This window comes from Convolutriloba macropyga, chromosome 6 (genome assembly GCF_964194025.1).
Source record: "Convolutriloba macropyga chromosome 6, txConMacr16.3, whole genome shotgun sequence".
Lineage (NCBI taxonomy): Eukaryota > Metazoa > Xenacoelomorpha > Acoela > Convolutidae > Convolutriloba > Convolutriloba macropyga.
The window spans coordinates 64,434,514-64,456,064 of record NC_134473.1 but is presented as its reverse complement, the minus strand read 5'-3'; the positions used below and the strand labels follow the sequence as shown (position 1 = coordinate 64,456,064).

Below are 21,551 nucleotides of genomic sequence, written 5' to 3'. Positions count from 1 at the left end.
ATTGAAAATGACAAAGTTTTCCTAAGTTTCAAAAACTCTAATTCAGTGCACAGTTTCAATTAGATTTTAAACCTAAACTTACTTCTAAACTGAAGGGTATTAAGCTTAATACTAATATCAGCTAGCAATCGCTCTAATGAACTTGATAACCTAACGCACTATGAATTAATGACCGGGCTTTATCCGTTTATCTCGTCTCCTTTGATTTTGCTCTTTTGACCTTGAGTGTATTCACTATCTTGCGTAATTCATTGAGTGAATTGATTTAAAAACCATTCAGCTTAAACAGTGAAATAAGTCTGAACTCGAACGTGAAAGTGGTGACTTCTGTAAAACGAAAAACCTGATCAAAAGGTGAAGCGAATTAAAAAAAAACGGGAGTGCCTAATAATAGCCCATTGAGAAGCTGACGGCGGCTATTAAACAAAAAAACGCATTGGGTCCTAATAAAAAATTAGATCTCAAAAACCGAAAAGTTATTCAAATACAGTTTTCTCAATCACTTGATAATTGGAGCGACAAAAATCACATCGCAGAACTACTATTGTTCACTACTCCAATTTCATTTTAAAAAATGCAACAATTTGTGAGTAGATCTTTAAAAAGATAGACCAACAAAAAAACTCAAACTCTTTGAATTGTAAAAAAATCAAGATCAGCGCAATATAGCTTCACTCATCTAACAGTTATAGATAAAACAAAATTTTTAATATTTTATTTTTCACAATTAATTCAGTTCAATAATTAAGTTTATTAAGTCAGTGCAGACTTAAGTTTAGTTTGAGGTATATCACAGTCGTTTTTAGTTTGAGGTATATCACAGTCGAGGTATATCACAGCAACTTTAGTTTGAGGTATATCACAGTCGGCCTACGCAAAGTTCTTCAAAAGAAATGGACAGTCTGCAGAAAGGAGCCTCTTTAAGAGCATGCATAGAGACTAATTCAAAAAAATTCAAAATTTATTTTGATCGCCATGCTTTTTTATTGATATTCATCATTTCATAACAGTCCCATATTAACCTTTGAAGGAGCTAGAATGATCTCAAATGACCTTATTAGAATATGAAGTCATTTAGAGAGCGAGTGAACTCAGTTATGATCAAAATTTTATGACAATTCACTCCAATTCAGCGCCAATTAAAAAAATGAGGCCACGTTGATAAAATTAGCGACAAGTGCAAAGAAATAGCGGTATGAAACAATAGAGAAACTGCACGTTTGAAGTTTGCGGTGTGGGAAAAAGTAAAATGAAAAGGAGCGTCAGACGACAAAACAAAAAAACATCGCAGAATAAGTCCCGAAACAATTCACAGAATTACCATTGCCAAAACAAAATATTAGATACTGACTTGACTTAGGAGCCACTTTGAAAAGCATTTGGTAAAAAAATGCCCATGCCAAAACATAAAAATACATACCCGGCAGATTGCCGGAAAAAAGCCGCCGTTGACGCACTAGACGCACATCGGGATTGAAACAAATAAAAGAAGAGATTGAAATTGACAAAATTTTCCTAAGTTTCAAAAACTCTAATTCAGTGCACAGTTTCAATTAGATTTTAAACCTTAACTTACTTCTAAACTGAAGGGTATTAAGCTTAATACTAATATCAGCTAGCAATCGCTCTAATGAACTTGATAACCTAACGCACTATGACTTAATGACCTGGCTTTATCGGTTTATCCCGTCTCTTATGATTTTGCTCTTTTGACCTTGACTGTATTCACTATCTTGCGTAATTCATTGAGTGAATGGATTTCAAAACCATTCAGATGAAACAGTGAGATAAGTCTGAACTCGAACGTGAAAGTGGTGACTTATGAAAAACGAAAAACGTGATCAAAAGGTGAAGCGAATTAAAAAAACGAGAGTGCCTAAGTAATAGCCCATTGAGAAGCTGACGGCGGCTATTAAACAAAAAAACGCATTGGGTCCTGACAAAAAATTAGATCTCAAAAACCAAAAATTTGTTCGGATACCGTTTTCTCACTCCACTTGATAATTGGAGCGTCAAAAATCACACAGCGGAACCACTCACACCGAGCGCTCAGCTACAGTAATAGTCAGCCGGGGCTTCGGGATGCTAATATTAGGGGGTGGGCGTCAAGCGACGGTGTGGGGGTCAAGCGATGATGGGCGGGCTAGGAGGACTGGACGAGAGGGGGATTAAGAATTTTTAAGATTAAAAACCGCTATTCAAGCCAGGAAATCGTCTCCTCAAAAAAACAGTTAGGTTAATCGCATACTTAAACTAGTAAGGCATAAGGCTCTAAGAGAGCTGCTCAGCCACTTAAAACCCTACGGGTTTTTAATCTGTTTATCCCGTTTTCGAAGACGAAAAATCAAAAGGATCAGTCGGTTAAGCGAAAAATCGCATAAAAAAGACCGACAGGACTAATATAATTGCTACAAACTTTGTTTGAGAGCAGTAAAAGAACTATATTGATGTCAATAACTACGTCTCACCCTCCTTTAAATGCTAGAACAAGTGGCTTAATACGAATGAAAAACAGCATAGCATATTACACATTTTGATATCAATTTGCATCAACTTGCATCACTAAATTGTGACCGGCTTTCAACAGTGATGTCGAAATTGGCCACACTGGTGATGGCACTCACCCAAGGAGTACGGGAGGTGTACTGAGTCGGAATACGCCCTCTATTTTGCTGTTGTAGTAAATAGTCCCAAAGGGTATCTTAATGGAGCCCAGCCACCTCCTCTCCAGTCTGTGGTGAACAGTAGTCGCTCTATCACGATCGTCCTGCCAATACCAAATAATGCATTATGAAACGTTATTTTTTAAATATTTTTTAAGTCTAAAATCAAATCTATAATCAGGGTAAATTTTTCATTAAATAATAGCACGTCGCATGGTATTATAGGTCTTTATCGGCCACTAGATGACATATTATCTTCTAAATTATAAGAAAACTAAAGTTATAATTTAAAAGATCCATTCTGTTGTGCATTTGCATGTCGGAAACGTCCCCGTGCGTTGCCACTTTATAAACCAACCTCAACTAGATCGACATGAATCTGGTCAAAGACATTGAAGTACAACACATCATCAATAGTCTGCAGGTTAGAGGGCGAGTAGTCATTGTTGGGAGCTGAGAAAGGAATTGCTATCTCTTCATTCCACGTGGGCGAGTAGGAGGCCGCTGCACTTGTAGACTTGCGCACATCCCGAAATGACACTTCCACGAAAGGCCGTAGGTACGTCTGAAAAATCACAATAAATCGCTTTTTTAAAATTAATTTCTGTTTAATAAGATTGAATGGTCTTGATTAATAACAATTGACTATTTTGGAATAGCGGACTATTGACAAACTTTTTTCGAATAACTCAAATGACCTCAAGATGAATTAGAGTTCCCTAAATTCATTTGGTTGAATAGCTCACTTACTGGTTACAATTTTACATACATAGATGTGTAAGACGGTATTTGTTGGGCAATGTATGATCGAAAAAAACCCTGGCGATAAAGCGCAATCGGTTCCTGTGAATGTTTCAAAGGTAATGTAATAGGCCGAATCAGAGACAAAAATATCGTTTGAAAAGAGCCTGTGAGATCTAAGCACCATGCTATCTTTCCTCACAACATTGGTCCCACTCAAAATAGATCATTTTAATTAATCAAAGTCAAAATAGAAATAAGATATAAAGAACCTTTATATCAAGTATATTTAACCGTATGGTTATAATTTTAATTTACTTGTTGCAAAAAGCAAAAAAAAAGAACCGACCAGCGTCGGATGAATTGCTCTCACTTTGGTGGTCGCTAACTTAAGTTAAGGGAGTCTAAATTCAATCGGTGAGGTGCGGGGGGGGGGGGGGTATGAAACCCTCCTCAGCCGTTTCCCTGAAGAGCGGACTTATAGAGTACTTCTACTGAGCAATTTAAATGCCCTCGGGCGTCCCGTTTCTCTAGACGAAAAGTCACCAAAATTCGCAGGTGAGAGCTAAATTGATCGCACAAACTTCGTTTGAGGGCAATTAAAAATAAGTGTCTACATATAAATTGGCCTTCAAGCGCTGACATCTGAGATTTCTCAATCTGAAATCAATCAAATTTCTGGAAACCTCCCCAACATCTATCAGTATTTTCAATTACCAAATGCCAAATTTGACAAACTACAATGAAAATGAAGCATAGTATAGTTCTAGAATGAAGCAGGAGAGATAATATGAGAAGCTTGTAACCTCAATTGTTTGGACTTTTTCAGTCCAAGTCAGTTGGTCGAGCTAATGAAAAAATATTCAGGTTAAAAAAGGATCGTCAGCAATTTTTTTGATATTTCCGATTTCAAAAAATTTCCCAGATCTTTGCATATGCTTCAGATATTCCGATTTCAAATTCAGATTTAATCGCCTTCTTTAGTTGCTGTTTCTCAACATTCTTAAGATAAACAAGATAGATCTCCGTTCACAATACCCATTTCCCTCTCATAATTTTACTGCTTCAACACTCAACTGTAGTTTGCCTCTGGTACGGGTTGAAAAAGCTATCAGATAATCTCACAAAAGCATCGTACCTCTCTTACTTAAGAATAGATCACGTTAATTGCTAAAGATCACAAGTAAATGCTTAAAGACAATGGTCACGCATATACAAAAAGTTAAAGAATATCATCGCTATAGACTCATTTTTTAAACTGGAATGGAAGGGTCAGATGGCTTGTATTAAGCATAGTAATAGCTCATCCCGTATTCCCTGGTTTATTAAGTACTGCTCGCGGCAATATTCCTGGTCAAACAATAATAGATTATTTAACATAACCGACTAACGTCGGGCGAATTACTCTCAAACGACCGGCGGGGGGGTGCACAGAGGGGCTGGTGGGGGTGGAGGGCAACAGTTGAACAGCGGGGGATGGGGGTTCTTTAACCTCCAAGAACCGCCCTTCACGCCATAAGTATAAGTCTCCAAAACAGTTTCTGTGAATCGCATACTTCGAGACTAGTGAGCTGAAAGGCACTAAGAGAACTTAATGCCCGCTGGGCGCTATCGTTTATCCCGTTTTTGAAAAGGAGAAGTCAAAAGGATCAGTCGAAAAATCGGTCAAGCAACAAAACGCAAAATAAAAACCAACAGGACTAATATAATTGGTACAAACTTCGTTTGAGAGCAATTAATAAACTTATTGCAAGTAATTGTCTATTAATAATGCATTATTTATAACATAGCCGGCAAAATGCCGACATAGATATTGACAAAATTTTTTCTTAGTGATAGTGTTCTTATTGGTGTGCACATTCTGAACATGTCCTTAGATTCTACAATTACACTTAATTCAGCTTCTAAACTGAACGCTATTAAGCAAAACACTAATGCCAGCTAGCAATAGCTCAAATGCCAAATAGGACAAAAACTGCCAAAATCGGAAAGGCATGTGCAATTCTATAAAACAATTACCTCACGTTATAAAGAGGCATTCAATGCATGAAATATCAGAAGTAAATTACCATTTGTACCAATTTTTGAAATAAAATCTGCTGTAAAATCCATAACAAAGCCAAAAATGAATTAATAAATTTGGTAATATGCTCAATTAGAATTCAATTAAAAAAGCATTATTAGACTCTCAAAAACACAGGTTGTCATCACAAGTTGTGATGTCAATTTCACTGGTTCACATATTATTACAGCTTCTATTAAAAATCATTTCTGCAAAAAACTAAATTGAAAGCAAAAAACTGGGCCAATTGCACAAAAACGGCTAAAAATGGTTAGCTATATGCGGTATTAAAAGTCGAAAAGTCATTCACTGATCGAAGCGCATGACGGCGGCTATTAACAAGAGGTTAACAATTATTTGTTAGATTTTATCTCCTCAATTTAAAATTATTTGTTAAATTGATTAGGAAATTGCAAAATATAACAAATTTTATAATTTTCAAACTATAATAAAATTTGATTGGTGATTTATAAATGAGCACATATGAGCAAGATATGTTGCCTCCATCCTGTCCAAAAAAAATTCTACATTAATTTAAAATGCTTCATCGTTTATTAACGAGTATCAAAAATAATGTATCAAGAGAAAAATTTCCCCAGAGAAACATGAATGGCTTAAAATTAATAAAAATTTTTGTCACGTCTAAAGAATTGGACATTAATTCTGATAGGCAAAAAGTAAACAATGGCCAGCCTAAACTATTGAAACTAAAATAACCTTAATAAAAAACATACCCGGAAGATTGCCGGAAAATAGCCGCCGTTGATTCCAATAAGCATGATTGGGATTGAAATAACAGAAGATATCGAAAAAAAGATTTTTGTTCAAAAACATTTTTTTAAGTCCGATTTAATTTGATGGCATTTCGTTGTTGAACATACTTCTGTTTCTTAGAGAGAGAGGCTACAGGGGCTACTATCAATAACAATAAGCATTAAAGATGGTAAATAAGACTTATAGGAACGACGTTCAAATAGCGGGCATCTAAAATTGGGCTTTATGGGTTTATCCCGTTTCTATTTCTGACTTCAATATTTATACTGACTCTGTTCATTTTGAATTGCTTTGCTGAGCAACTGATGTTCGAAATCACTTTTAGCAGAATGAGAGAAGAGAGAAACTAGCCTAGAGAAGTCAAAAAGATTTCACGCAAAATGTTGAAAAGGCGGCAAAATGAGGTAAAGCGAAACATTTTTTTATTCGACGAAGTAAAAAAACATAGCAGGACAAGTCCTGACGTACAATTCAAAGAATTTTCATTGACTAAACAGAAAACTAGACCTGGAACGGACTATGAATGGATTGGAAAAACCATTTAGAAAAAAATCCGATCCAAAAAATCGAAAAAACAGTAAAAATCAAAGTGAAATTGCCGTATGTGAACAAAAAACCACTACCGATAAAGCGAATTTTTGTTCAAACACCGTATTCTCACTCTACTTTAAAATTAGAGCGAAAAAATTTCACGCCGCAAAACCACTCGCTCTTTCGCTCCATTTCCTGTTTCGGCGTGACCAAAATCACTACTCCAATTTGACTTCAAAAATCATGAAAATGTGTGAACAGATCTTAAAAAAAAGACAGCGCCCCAATACAATTCAAATTCTTTGAATTGTAAAAAAAAATAGGAGCGCTATAATAGCCGGCTGAGAAGATGAGGGCGGCTATTAACTAGTAAATTAACGAGAGGCTGTTACTCTACGTTCTAGAATACTACCTACTTTTGAAAGAAAACAAAAATATGAATAAAACAAACCGGCATATTATCGGTGAATTCTCCTCCCTTCACATCCGATTGCTAAAGGTGAGACAAATAATAATTTTCTCAACAATTACAGGATAATAAGGTTGACCATTAACCGCGCGGCAAGTTTGCAGATTACCATCTTACTGGCCGTTTACAATGCCACTCCAGCAAATCAAAACTTGATATACCTTGATAAGAAACATACTAAAACATGGTAAATCTTACCAAGATCTTGACTTGGTTCTTGATATGAAACCATCAAGATCTGGAGAAACTTGCAAGATTTTGCTTGTTAAAGAAACAAGATATTGACAAGGTGTATCAAGTTTCAGACCTCAAGACTTCAGGATAATTCTGTCCACTTTAAGAAACAAGCAGTGGAAAGGGCCAGGAACTCGAATCGTTATCGCTATTTTTTCTCCATTGAGAAGCAGTAAATTAATTTTATTTTCTTGTTAGGTTTTCAATTGCGCAACCACTTGAAGAGCAATCTCATTGGTTTGTCCATGTAGGTAAAACTTGTGTATTATATCTCTCAAAAATGTCATATTTATGTTACTAATTATCTAACAAAATCCAATTCAATTCAAATTAGGGATCGACTTAGCCTAACAAAAATCATGAAATACTCAATCCGATGAATGCTAAATAATGAGTTGAAATAACGGCCAAGAGAATGCAAATGAAAGAAAAATTTAGCAGAAAGATCGACCGATCACAACAACTGTTCTGAAGATTCACTCAATTACCAAATTAATGGTATTTATTGTAAAGTCCTATCAAGTAGCGGTAGGTTAATTAAAATTCACGTGAATTAGTGAAGAAACTCGCCGAGAACAGCCTGAAACACTCTCTGGCAACAATATCACATTATTTCACACAATTTAGGTCAGGTTATTTTCACACCGAAAACAGATTTTTTTCTTACATAGCTCTCCGGTACATCTCGACGTCCAACCCCCCCCCCCCCCCCCAATTCTCATCCAGTTACAGCACACGTCCCACTATTAAATCATTGATTTATTCTTGCACGGGTGAGGGAAGAATGCACTCATTTTTTGGGTGGGTGGGAGAGAGGTTTGCAAACGGAAATAAAAAGATCATAATACTTTGATCTTCTATCCAAATAGTCGGCACTCAATCGATTAGCACATTAAAATTAAATTCGTCGCTACTTTTCAATGTCAAAAGTGAAAAACTGAAAGGGCGTGATAGTAGCGAGTTAGTTTCAATGGAAGCATTGCTCAGTTTAGAAGCAGAGAATATTGGGTCTTTCCCATAATAGCCCAATCCCCCACCCACCATAGCTTAGTGGTCATATAACCTATAGCAGCTCCCCCAACCAATCATGCTACCACAATGGAGGCTACAATTTTGTGGGGGGGGGGGGCTATAATGGGAAAGACCCGAAAATTGAATCACAAATCTCTTTTCTTTTAAGTACCTTGCTGTCTAAGAGTGCTGGGGCCTGCTACAATGTGTAAAGCATTGAGAAGTCATTTGAAGCAGTAATAATAATATCAAGTTTTAGTTGGAAACGAATATACTTACGAAGCCTTCTTCTTGCAAGCTGAAACACACAAACAAATATGAAAAATTAGCTGTGATCGGACTGATAATTGCTTCCAAAATTTTATTAGTTTGAGAAACGAACTGTATTGAGAATCCCGCATAGTTTATTTACAGATTTAAGCGTGTTTCAGCTGAGTGGTGACATACAACTATGCCGATAAGAAAATCATTTTCAAATTTTTCATCTGATAAATTTCTAGAACCAATACGATAACTTTCAAGCCGATGAAAAAAGTAGCCTAAAATTGTTATCCAAAATTTGCTAGTTAATTACCACGAGTTCGGGTAAATTGGTCTTGTGTTCGGTTACGATGATTTCAAGTCCTATAAGCTAGTGGGGCATGGTCGGGTCCCGGGCAAATTAATCATTCAATCGCTTTCGATTTAATTTGTTGGTAAATAAAATATATTCATTTCTTTTATAAACTGTTATAATTGATTGAAAACTTTGCCGTCGTATTCTCAAAGTGAAATAAGTTGATGTGAAACGCATATTCTTGCGATTTTCCATAATTTTTGACTCTCTTGCCATCGGTTCTTTGCCGCTCTGACACGTCACCGAATCGAAAATATCACAACCGAAAATACAGATCAGCTAGACCAGGTAGCTTCGAAAATCATTTCGGATAGCATTTAATTGAACAAACCCGGCAGATTGCCGGAAAACAGCAGCCGTTGGTCCCCATGCCCAAGATTGGGATTGAAAGATAAAAACCTAATGAAAATAATTTTTGTACACAAACAACTTTAAAGTGTGAACTTTTTTGATGTAATTTTGGAGCTGAACATACTCCTGTTTCGTATTGAGACGACACAGGAGATCGTATCAATACCAATAAGCATTAGAGCTGGTAATTAAGAACAAAGTTCGAGTAACGGGCATATAAAATTTATAAAATTAGGCTTTATGGGATTATCCCGTTTCCATTTCTGATTTCGTTTTTTGATATTGACTCTGTTCACTTTGAATTGCTTTGCTGAGCAACTGTTGTCTAAAAACACTTTTAGCAGAATGAAAGAAGAGTGAAACAAGCCTAGAGAAATCAAAAAGATTTCACGCAAAATGTTGAACAAGCTGTAAATAAAGTTTAAGCGAAAAAATTTTAATACCAAGTAAAAAATAAAAATAGGAGCGCTATAACAGCCGGCCGAGAAGCTGAGGCAGCTATTAATAAACATAGCCAGCAGATTGCCGGATATTAGCCACAGAATACTGTTGAGGCCCACAGTCCTCATTTTCAAATCCAATTGCAGACATTGATGACTTTAAAGTAAAATAGCCTTAAAAATATAACTCTCTTAGTCAGATGACCTCTCTTCAATTTCATTTGCAGTTCACATTCTCAATTGAGACTTAAAATATGAATGTACAAGTCAAATTATTGCCAGCAAAAACTCAGCTACAGAGATTTAGAAGCTACCTAGAAAAGTCGCACTTTGACTTCTTGTCAATTAATCAAATGGTCGTAACAAAAGCACGCATGATGATTTAAAAAAACAGCAGGACAAGTTCTAAATTACAATCCACAGAAATGAAATAACTGATGATCCCAACATCAGAATTTTCCAGCCGCGCAACAAAGCATAGGACTCTACATGCGGAAAATAAACAAAAAAATACAAAAACATTAACAACAAAATCATCAGAAACATATGAAACAATTTAGATAATTATTGACAATAAGCATCCTTAGAACGCATAAGCCAACTATCCGCAAATCAGTGAAAAGGCAAATGAAAATTAGGGAAACAATCACTAGAAAGTAAGTGGCTCCAAAAAAAAAGAAACTCAACTGTATGCTAAACTCCTGCATTACAGCATGTCATTATCATTAAACCACAGGTCTCTATCGATTCCATTAGGTGAAAATGGACAAAAAGAAGAATAAGCGATCAGATCTACAAAGGCAACGTATCAGGAAGTTTCTGTAACCATCCCGAGGTACATTTCACTTGGGTCCAATCGAACTATTCGCCAAAAACTGAATTTCTACTTAATTAAGCTAATAATTTCAAACAATAACGGGAAAAAAAGAGAAAAGCCAAATCTGATTACATTTTACTAAAATTTCATCACCATTAGCAACTCCAAAGTAGCTGTTTGTAACAGACTGTGCATTACAATTGCTTTTCGCTCAACAAACGACCATGAAACGATTTACAGAAAAAAAAAAACAGCAAGCGTTACATACAGTGAAAGCGGAGAAAAACGAAAATAAAGGAATTAACCAAAACTTATTATTTTCAAATAACATTTCCAACAAAAAAACAAAAACCATTGCGTTGACACAATGATAAATGACCTACCGGCTAACCAACAGAGAGGGACTAACCCACAATAAGAATGCACAAAACTGAAAAATGTACTAGAAATTTTTCAGTAAAAAATTGGCTTTACATCAATTTCTCATCTTGGTAGCAACACCCATAAATTAGCTCAACATTTATGAGAGTGATTGAACCCAAAAATCTATTTAAAAAAAACAAGGAGTAGAAATAAACAAAACAGTCGGAAGATTGTCGGAAAATAGCCGCCAGTGACGTGCCTGATGCACATCGCGATTGATACAGAAAAAGAAAAGAAACAAATTGACCGAAATCTTTTCTATTTTTTATATTCAGTGTTAAAGTGTCATAATTTGCCGTGTAATTTCAGTTAGATTCGAAAACTATACTTAATTTTAAACTCAAAGCTAATAAGCTGAATACCAATGTCAGCTAGCCAACCCTCTAATGAACTTCGATTACCTAATGCACTATGACTTAATGACCGGGCTTTATCGGTTTATCCCGTCTCTTTTGATTTTGCACTTTTGACATTGACCGTATTGACCACATTTCGTAATTCAATGCGTGAAAGAATTTAAAATCCATTCAATTGAAACAGTGAGTGAAGTAAGTCAGAAGTCAAACGTGAAAATCGTGACTCATGTAAAACGAAAAAAGTGACCAAAAGGTAAAGCAAACTTAAAAAAGGGAGCACCTAAATGATAGCTGTTGAGAGGTTGACAGACAAAAAAAAGAGACAAATTTAATAATTATTACCCCATTTTCTTTACCAACAATAACTCAAAATTAAACTGCCAAACAAAAAGCTCGCCAAAACCATTTGAATAATCAATTCCAGCAAAAAATTTCCTAGAAAGCTACAAATCATGAAGAAAACAGAATCTGATTTTAAAAAGAGTCAAGAATCTGATTTAAAAAATAAGAACAATTGAGTCTTAGTTTATCAATTGCTTCATATTGTCCAAAACCTTCCAAGCTTTTAGTTAATAGTTAATATAATTGAAAAACCAATTTGACCAGAAAAATTGACGCAAAAATCAAAACATAGCAAACAGAGTGTCGAAAAATAGCCGTCGCTGACAATACTCGTCGACGTTGATATTAAAACAATTAGAGAAAAACAAAGAGAAAGTTTAACGGCATAAGGATTTTCTGAGTGTCAAAAGGTGTTCTTTTTTGGTCCACAGCTTCACTAGATTCAATATAAAAAAGTGAAATCAGCCTCTAAAGAACTTTGATAATCTAATGCCCTATATCTCTAAACATTAAGTCTTCGTGCCCGTGATTATTGGTTTATACCGTTTCCTTTGATTTCACCTTTTGAACTTGAACGTATCCGCATGATATGATGGTCTACAAAAAAACAACCACCCATTTTTTCTCTCTGCCTTTTGATTTTTGTTCAGCAGAATGACCTAAATACGTTTCGCGTGCGCAATGATTTGTACGGCCTATTTCAAAGACAATTAACAAGTTAAAAAGACAAAGATCACAATCACTCCTTATCACGTCGCAAAACAGACATCACCACAATGTAATCCAAATTTTTTGGGTACTAAAAAACTAAGATGAGATCAATACTAGCATCGCTCTTTCAACGGCTACTAATGCTTTCTGCAAGTTCGGCGCTTTTAAAATGAGTTCGTTTCGTCACTCTTACACGTAGTCAAATTCGCACGTAGTCGCTTTCAGCACAATTTTACAGGGTTTTTGTATATTTTGTCACAGCGAAACGGTGTCAGAAAAAAATACCTAATGTGACAATGTACAATAACCGACTAGCGTCGGGAGAATTGCTATTAAACGACCGGCAAGCAAGCAATAGCCAGGTCGGTGGCGGAGGAGTGAGTGCTGGTGGGGGGGGGGTTGAGTTGTGGGTGGGGGAGGGAAGGCTAACAAGGGGGGGGGGGGGGGGGGGGTGACTGAGGGGCTCAAACTTTTATGATTAAGAACCGCCCTTCACACAATAAATTTTTCTCAAAACAGTTTTGGTGAATCGCATTCTTAGAGACTATTGAGGCGTAAGGCTCTAAGAGAGCTGCTGAGGAAGTCAATGCCCTCTGGGCTTTACGAAAAGTTAAAAGTGTAAAAGGTAAAAAAAGCATTCAAAAGACCACAGAACTAAGGTAAGTGCTGTTAACATTATTTTGAAGCAATGAAAAAGCGCTATAAAATAGTGCAGAAAACGATTATGTACAAATATGACTACGTAAGAAAGTACCGGACCTAACCCATTTTAAAAGCGCTGAACTGGCAAGAAAAGCAACTAATTAATAACCGAGAGGATCTCAGTTTGGTTTTTTCAACAATCCAAAGGATTTGGATTGCATTGGTACGCTGTATGTTTTACGATGTGACGGGGAGTCATGGTGATCTTCTGTTCTATTTTTAATCTGTAAAGTGACACAGATTGAAAAGGTGTCACAATAAAATTTGCAACTGGTTAAAAAATAATTACTTCGTCAGTAGCTAGCCACGGTTTAGTGAGACTAGCTTCAGCTCGATTCGACTCTGCAACTTTTAGTTTTCTAGCATTGTTAGTAAATAAAAAACGATATTTTAAAAATTAGCAAGGTATTGCAAAATTTAAAAGAAAAGCTTCCAGATTTCGCAGTGAAAATGTTAAAAACTATTTTTTGTCTCGGGAGTTATGTCAAATAACTCATCTGCAAGACTTGAAAAACTTCGTTGGCCAGTAATGATCGTTAAACTCAGAAAAGGACAAAAATATTCAAAAATTTTGAAAATAGCAAATGTTAACAAAATCTTGCTAAAATTCAAGATATTAAAATCTTCAAAACAATTTCATTGTCTCAAGAGACTATCCAGTATCCCTATTTCAAGCTTTCAATAGTTTCACTGACTTGAAGATCCATAAACTTGGAAAATTGATAACAATTTTCTGAAAAATTTTTAAAAAAATTAAATTTTACCAAAAAAATCGGTAAAAAAAATGAAAACAAAATGCAAGTTGTGTAAAAAAGAAATGCTAAAATTCGTGGTGTTAAAATCTTGAAAAACATTCCATTACCATTAATAACTAAACAGTAACCTTTTGTAAAGCCCTACAGGAGGTTCGGCGCCTCTTTAGGCTGGAGAAAACGAAAACTGACAAAAAATTTCCAAAAAACTTGAAAAAACTGCAAGTTTTATCAAAAAATTGCTAAAATTTGTCATATTAAAAAACTGAAAGCTATTCCAGGGCAAAAAATTTTTTCAGTAACTTATTATCAAACCATTAAGGACGTTTTTTGGCCCCTGCGTCTGGAAAGACGTGAATGATGAAAAATAAATGCAAAAAAAAAATGAAAAAATTTGCACGTTTTGTCAAAAAATGATAAAATTCGTGATGTTAAAATGTTGAAACAATTCCACTACCACTAAAATAACTATGCAGTAACCTATTGTAAAACCCTAGAGGTGATTGCTTGACACCTAGAGGAGGTTCCTTGACACCCGGGGGGTGATGGGAAGGGGGGTGCTCAACAGTGAGGGAGTCTTCAACCTCTAAGAGAACCACCCTTCACACCATAAGTATAAGTCTCCAAAACAGTTTGAGCTGAAACAGAGCTGAAAGAAAGGCTCTAAGAGCACTTAATGCCCGCTGGGCACTACGTGTTTATCCCGTTTTTGATGAAGTCAAAAGCGTCCGACGAAAAATTGGTCAAGCGAAAATCGCATAGAAAAAGACCGACAGGACCAATATAATTGCTACAAACTTCGTTTGAGAGCAATTAATGATAGTCAGTCAAATATAATCGCAGGACGTCGGATAAATTGATCTTAATTACAGTTTTTGATTCTTCTAGCCTTGTTTGACTATTAAATTCTGTATATCTCAAAGCAGTAATCGAGTATACCCTTAGGGGCAAATAAAATATTTAAGCTTACGTTTTAACATCCTTCCGTACAGGCAAATGGGTTGCGGATATTATGTTGACGAGTATCCTCACGTCTGCTCCAGACAAGTTGGGCGCAGTCACAGCCTTCCTCTCTTTCCTTTGAGGTCGCAGAGGTCGACGGGGCTCAAAGAACTTCTTGATGGCCTCTCCCAATAGACTGAAAATAAACGATATATCAGAATTTATTTCTAACATTTAAAAAAGGATTGAAGAAGATCTTTAAGATCATCAGAACATTGGGTATGATTTCTTCGGGAAACCACGATGCGAGACAAAAACTCTTTTCTCTCTCTCTCTCTCTCTCTCTCGAGAAAAATCAGAACATTTCTTTCACCCTACCTGCCCCTCAATTGACCTTGGTTAAGCTCAGCGCAGCTCTTTTGTATTTATTTGGTCATGACATACCAACATTCATTCACCCACTCGACAGAAATGACTAGTAACTTTTGCCCGTTTTATTATTTACGAAATTATACTCGTTGTGAAATTATCGTTTTCAACACAAGCTGACAGCACAAGGGATCAAGTGACGTCACGTTTCAGGAAAACCACAACGAAGAATGTTCCACGCACTGTCACAGTGTAACACATTATCATGCAGAACGCGCTTAAAAAAGTTATGCGATTGATGCAAAATTTGGTGCCCATTTAGAAACAGACCTTTTTGTACCCACAGACCTTGAATGAAAATATTCATAAAATTGTATATGAAAGTCTAGATATGAGGATAGTTGATATGTAACCCCTGATTGTAGACAAGAGCGGCTGTAGACTACAAACAAGAGCAATTTTAATATGTAAAAGTCATTTTTCCCCAACATGAGAAAAATTGAACTGGTTGTACCACTGGCCAGTTGCATCATCTTATGAGGATGTGAGAAAGTGAGGCAATCATATTCAAATCAAAGATCAAATTTTCAAGACTTTTAGAATTTGATTGCTCGAAACACGCACGCAAGTTTTAAAATTTCAGATCACTGCAATGCCAGATTATACATTGCCACATTCTCATATATACAGTGTCGGATTTTTCAACTTCCAAGTTTTTTTCAGGCAAGATTGCGTGACTCTTGTTAAAGCCACTTCATAATTCTGGCTACGAAACTCAGTTCTCGATTAATGCCAGTTTTTCTGTGGCTTAATCAGAGTTACATCCACGGCTGAAATCAATTTTAAGATCCTTCCTGAAATGAAGATGTGAAATGAACCCGACATGTAACAGTATTTGTGAATGTCACAATCCAAAAGATCTGATGAAATGAACTATGGATGAAAATGAAAACCGGAGAACCAACATGCATCAATCTTACCCGTCTCCTCTAAAATCACGGCCACAATTTTTTTTTAATAAATCAATAACAGAGCATAGCCAGCAGACCGTCGAATACAGCTGCGAAATGATTTGCGTTCCGTACAGTTTAGATACAGAAATGAGTTTGCTTCGTCAGTTGTATTGTCTGTTTAAATTCATCCACGGAAGTCACCCCTGTTTTTTATATCAGTGGTAGCCTTGTACCGCAGGTTTCGAATAATCTCGATTTTCTCCCTTCAAAATGGAATTGACTATAATAACCCATGGAGAAGTCAAGGAGAAGTTTAAGAGAGAAGTCGACAAAACAAAACAGCATAAGTAGTAGTAGCTTACGCAGTGTCGGGTATGGTTTCTTCGTGGACCACGTCTGTGATAGTGTACTGATGTCTGGCTTGTATGAACCTGACCAGCACATTCTCATACACTCTCTTTCTAATCTTGTTCACCAGGATCCTGTGCTCATCCATTTCCTCCTCTACCTATGAAAATTTGGTAGCGGTCAAGCAAGCCAAATTTTGAAAAATGAGCCGAGTAAGCCGAAAATTTTGAAGATAGTAGAATTAAAAACTGTCCCTGGTGGAACGGTGGGCACGTTGCCCTGATTATATCACACAGCGGATGCTGAGGCCTGGCCATGGAAAAATGATTGAAAAATTCGCCTAAAAATGAATGCCTAAGACGATAGATGATTCATTGTGAAGTACAATCTGACGGTAGATTGAAACTCTCTATCAAGTTTTGAAATTCCAGACCAACGAGTCACCGGGTTTTAGAAATTAAAAGAATGCTTGTTGCAAGCAATGTTACGAGACCGCAGAAGTCAATTAAAAATTCTGGATTAAATCATTTCTAACCGGTGGTGAGTTATCGATTGCGGCAAGAGCATATCAATGAACTGAGTAACGTGACAAATAAAGTTGATTGCCTATAGAAACAGGGTCAAAGTTGTAAAGTTCTTGTAAACACTTGAACAGAAAAACAAATAGGAATCCCCGGTTTAAAACATAACCGACTAAACGTCGGGAGAATTGCTCTCGAACGACTAGTGGGAGCTCTAATCAATTGCAGCCTGTTTTACTCCGGGGGGGGGGGGGCTAAATGGGACAAAAAAGATCAATAGTGGGCCTCAAATAACCACATTAGAGGCTAACATATCCCACTATTAAGATTTAAAACGAAAAATGGCACCAGTTTCGGCGCACTTTTCATTTGACTTTTACTATTAAATTGCCGCCAATTGAGTTCAGCTGCTTGAAATTGTGATTGAGAGAGATTTTTAGATCACGCGAAACGCCAAAAGTCAAGGGCGTAAAAATCACTCGAAAAGTCAAAGGTCAAGCGAAAATTTTCTCTACGAGAGGAATTGAAAAAGGTAAGTCAATAGCACAAAAACTAAGAAGATACAATCAACCAAAAAATATTGACAAAAACCAAACTAGTGAGTCGACACGAGAGAGAAGTAAAGGCCTCAAACCCGTATGCGTTTCTTCCATTAAAATCTTACGAACCAAATTGCAGATCAAAAACAGAAAGGAGTCCACAAACTCAAAATTCTACAAAACAAAACATGAAAAACCAAAAAACCTGTATTGCCGAAAAATGTCCACGATAGCTTCATATATATGCAGTTTCAAAAATAGCCACCATTAACATGCTTAACGCACATCGTGATGGAAAGAGAATTTGTTTGTGTCAAAAGTGTTCTAAATTGGTGTGCAGTTTACGTTAGATTTAAAAAAATAAGCTTAACCCAGCTTCCTAACTGAAGGCTATTAAGCTTAATATTAGCTTTCGCCATTAACCACTTTGATAAACTTTGGTAAATTAGGACGCTATGAAAAAAGGACCGTGCTTTGTACAGTTTCTTTTGATTTTGCTCTTTTGACCTTCAACCGTATTCATTATATTGCAAAATTCAATGAGCGGAAGAATTTAAAACCATTCAATTGAAACAGGAACGGAGGTTACTCAATGGTCAAACGTGCATGTTGGCACTTCAAAGACAACTCGAATAGCACACACCGTTATAATAAGTTATAATTGAAAATAATAGACGTTGGAAAGCTGACGGCGGCAATTAATAAAAAGCAGACTGAAAGGAAAATTCTGTTCATTTTGTTTAATTACTGTGATGTTATATTTCCGATTGGAATCTGTATATCTTAGCTGCTTCTGTCAGCAGCTCTCAAATACCCCTCAATTAGAGTGACACACTCAGTTGGCCAGATCTGCTTGAAATAAAGTAAAGAAAAGTCATTTCGACAGCGAGGAAGTCATTTTTTAGAGTGAGGTAGACAGTTTGCGATAAAAAAACAAGATGATGCGAATGAACATAAAACCTCACTCAACTAAGAGTGAAACAAGGTCACGCACTCAATTTAGTCGAAATTGCATTAAAAACGAACAAAAGGCAGATTAAAAGTGATCGTGACGTCATGTGGATCTTGAAGGGATAGAAAAAACATAGCAGGACGATTCCTGAACTACAATTCAAAGAATTTTCATTGATTAAACAAAGAACCAAACCTAGAACGTTCTAGAAATGAATTGGGAAATCCACAAACAATTGGTCAAAAAATTGAAAAACAGTACTGACAAGTCAAAGTGGTGCACGTAAACAAAAAAAACCACTTTTTCACACTGCATGTTCTACAGACCGAATAGCTTTTAGCAATGAGCTACAGAATCTTGAGCGTGAAAGTTAACAGTAGCGTGAACCAACGACACTTAGGAAACAATGAAAAGGGGAAAAAATCAAAAAATTTGAACAATTGCAGTGCGATGAAGTTGGCTGTAGTACGGTAGTTGGCAGATTATCAAACAGCAACTGCGATAGCTTTGTAGACTTTTATAAACGAAAGAGCTGATAAAAACATAGCCGCCAGATTGCCGGAAAATAGCCACGATAGACGCTTGTGGCCTTCCATGAAAAGAAACAACTAAAGAAATGAGATAGACAGATCGACCACCAGAACTTTAACAGATCACTAGACTTTTGGGGTTAGATTCGGACTGTCAATTTTATGACACATACGGCTCATAACGAAAAAAACCTAAAAGTTTGGCACTATTTAGATGCACACTATTGATCTTCAACTGGTAAAATTTCATAAAATTTAAAGTTCCATAAAGCAGTAGAAGTCGAAGTCATTGAGAAAGTCAATTCCAAGAAGTCAGGTCGTAAGAATCGTCGATGGAGATGAAATAAAAAAACATAGCAGGACAAGTCCTGAAGTACAATTCAAAGAATTTCTATTGACTACACAAAAATTAGACCTATAACGGACTATGAGTGAATTTGGAAAACCGTTTCTACAAAAATCAGATTAAAAAATCAGAAAATCAATGTCAAAATGCCGCATGTGAACAAACAACCAATAGCGATCAATTGAACTTTGGTTCAAACAAAAAAATAGGCCTAGAATTAACGATGAATGGATTGGAAAAACCATTTAGAAAAAACTCCAATACAAAAAAATCGAAAAAACAGTAAAAATCAAAGCGAAATTGCCTCATGCCGCATGTGAACAAAAAAAACCACTAGCGAGAAAGCGAATTTTTGTTCAAACACCATTTTCTCACCTAAATTTAAAATTAGAGTTAAAACAATTCACGCCGCATAGCCACTCGCTTTTTCGCTCCACTTCCTGTTTCGGATTGACCAAAATCCCTACTTCAATTTGATTTTAAAAATAATGAATATGTGTGAACAGATCTTAAAAAAAAGACAGCGCCCCAATACAATTCAAATTCTTTGAATTGTATAAAACCACTATGCCCCCAATAATAGCCTCTATCACTTCGCGGCTATGAAAACATCGGATAACTAAAACTTGAGCAACATTTTATTTTCGTGCTTGAATTCTGTTATATCTGAAGGGAGGTTAATTGAAGTTTCTCGCAAGCATAAAAGGCTTTAATTTATGCGTGATCTCCTTAGTTACTCTTGTCCCTCAAATTAGAGTGGTGAACAGTCATCCTGAAATTGTAGTTGTGATAGAAAAAAATACTTAAACGAATATACTGAGAACATAACTATTTAAAGTGGGGCGAGTCACTGAATCAGATAGCCAGAGGAAAGGTCGCATGAGAAGTTTGAGATCAATTAGACATGCTTCAATGAAAACAAAAATAACGTCGAGCATTAACTCCGTCGAAACATGGCGGGCTTTTGGGAAGGCTAACAGCGAGTTGTATCAAAACAAAACGCCAGTGACAAATAAAGCTCGCTACCAGAACCATTAAAAGAGTAAAGAGGCTAAATAGTAGCCGCATTTCTATGCAGGAAGAAACTAAAAAATCCTGAGTGGAATCAATCCAAAATGCGTTCCTCAACAGATTACGTTCACTTACCGGTCGATAAGGATCTTTCTGTTGGTCTAGCATCGCACCTCCACTCAATTCTTCCATCTCTTGAGCCATTTTACGCTCGTAGTCCTACAAACATAATTCATCCATTGAAGTTTTGGATTTTTTCCATCCGTGCTCCCGTACGTTATGCACCCCTAGTAACAGAGCACGTACATAGCAAATCATTATGTGAAAATTTGGCACGTGCGTCTGGGGTGTTCAAATAATATGCCCCCACTAAGCTAGGGGCACAAACGGAAAAGATCCAATGTTTCGTTCGAAATACTCAAAATTACTGTCTCCAACACTCCAACACCTGGGTTGTCCACTGAAGTTCACAGGGTTCAAAATCTAGAGAAAACAGAATATGCCTTGCGTAATCAAGCATGATGAGACCAAGAAAACATAAGTATACTCTTAACTGATAAAATCAGCAGAATTTGCGACTTTGAGACGCTAGTAGTGTGTGGAGGGGACGTTAGTAACGGACAAAATATAAACTTACATCAAAAAAGTCGGGGCTGATTTCTTCTTGTGATGCAGGTACCATTCTGTAGTTTCTAAACTCGGGTACCTCTTGCGACCTGTATTCTAGGAGACGAAACCGTCTGTTCGTGTTCAGTTCTTCGTCTTTGCAGAAGTCAAATTCCTCTTGGAGCTGCTCCAGTCTGAAGTACTCCGGCTTCTCACTGTTCTCCCCCACAGCACCATCAGTGTACATCTAATGCAACATGCAGCATTTTGATAACAATTCTACAACGAAACATTTTTCGGCATGTTTTGTATCTATACGACTTAAGCACTGAACTTTGCACGCTACGACGCCCCATCCCCCGCTCATCTTCCCATCACTCCTCGCCTACTAGTTTCCCTAAACTTCGAGTTACAAATCCATTCTTTTTTAAGTCGCAAA

General features: G+C 36.5%; 1 protein-coding gene across 8 annotated transcripts in view; it reads right to left on the bottom strand.

Moving 5' to 3' along the window:
• LOC142341864 (coiled-coil and C2 domain-containing protein 2A-like) overlaps positions 1-21,551 on the bottom strand; it is a 145,852-nt gene that overhangs the window by 68,438 nt on the left and 55,863 nt on the right. For 4 of the 8 annotated variants that reach the window (XM_075393141.1, XM_075393142.1, XM_075393140.1 and 1 more), the window contains exons 15-23: positions 21,144-21,359; positions 20,642-20,725; positions 16,622-16,767; positions 14,966-15,133; positions 8,765-8,783; positions 7,223-7,264; positions 4,211-4,252; positions 3,022-3,228; positions 2,625-2,767 (exon numbers count right to left, since the gene is read on the bottom strand). In XM_075393141.1, the coding sequence (XP_075249256.1) occupies positions 2,625-2,767; positions 3,022-3,228; positions 4,211-4,252; positions 7,223-7,264; positions 8,765-8,783; positions 14,966-15,133; positions 16,622-16,767; positions 20,642-20,725; positions 21,144-21,359 (1,067 nt within the window). Of the gene's footprint in view, positions 1-2,624; positions 2,768-3,021; positions 3,229-4,210; positions 4,253-7,222; positions 7,265-8,657; positions 8,685-8,764; positions 8,784-14,965; positions 15,134-16,621; positions 16,768-20,641; positions 20,726-21,143; positions 21,360-21,551 lie in introns of all 8 variants that reach the window. The other 4 variants (XM_075393145.1, XM_075393147.1, XM_075393146.1 and 1 more) reach the window with 3 other exon arrangements.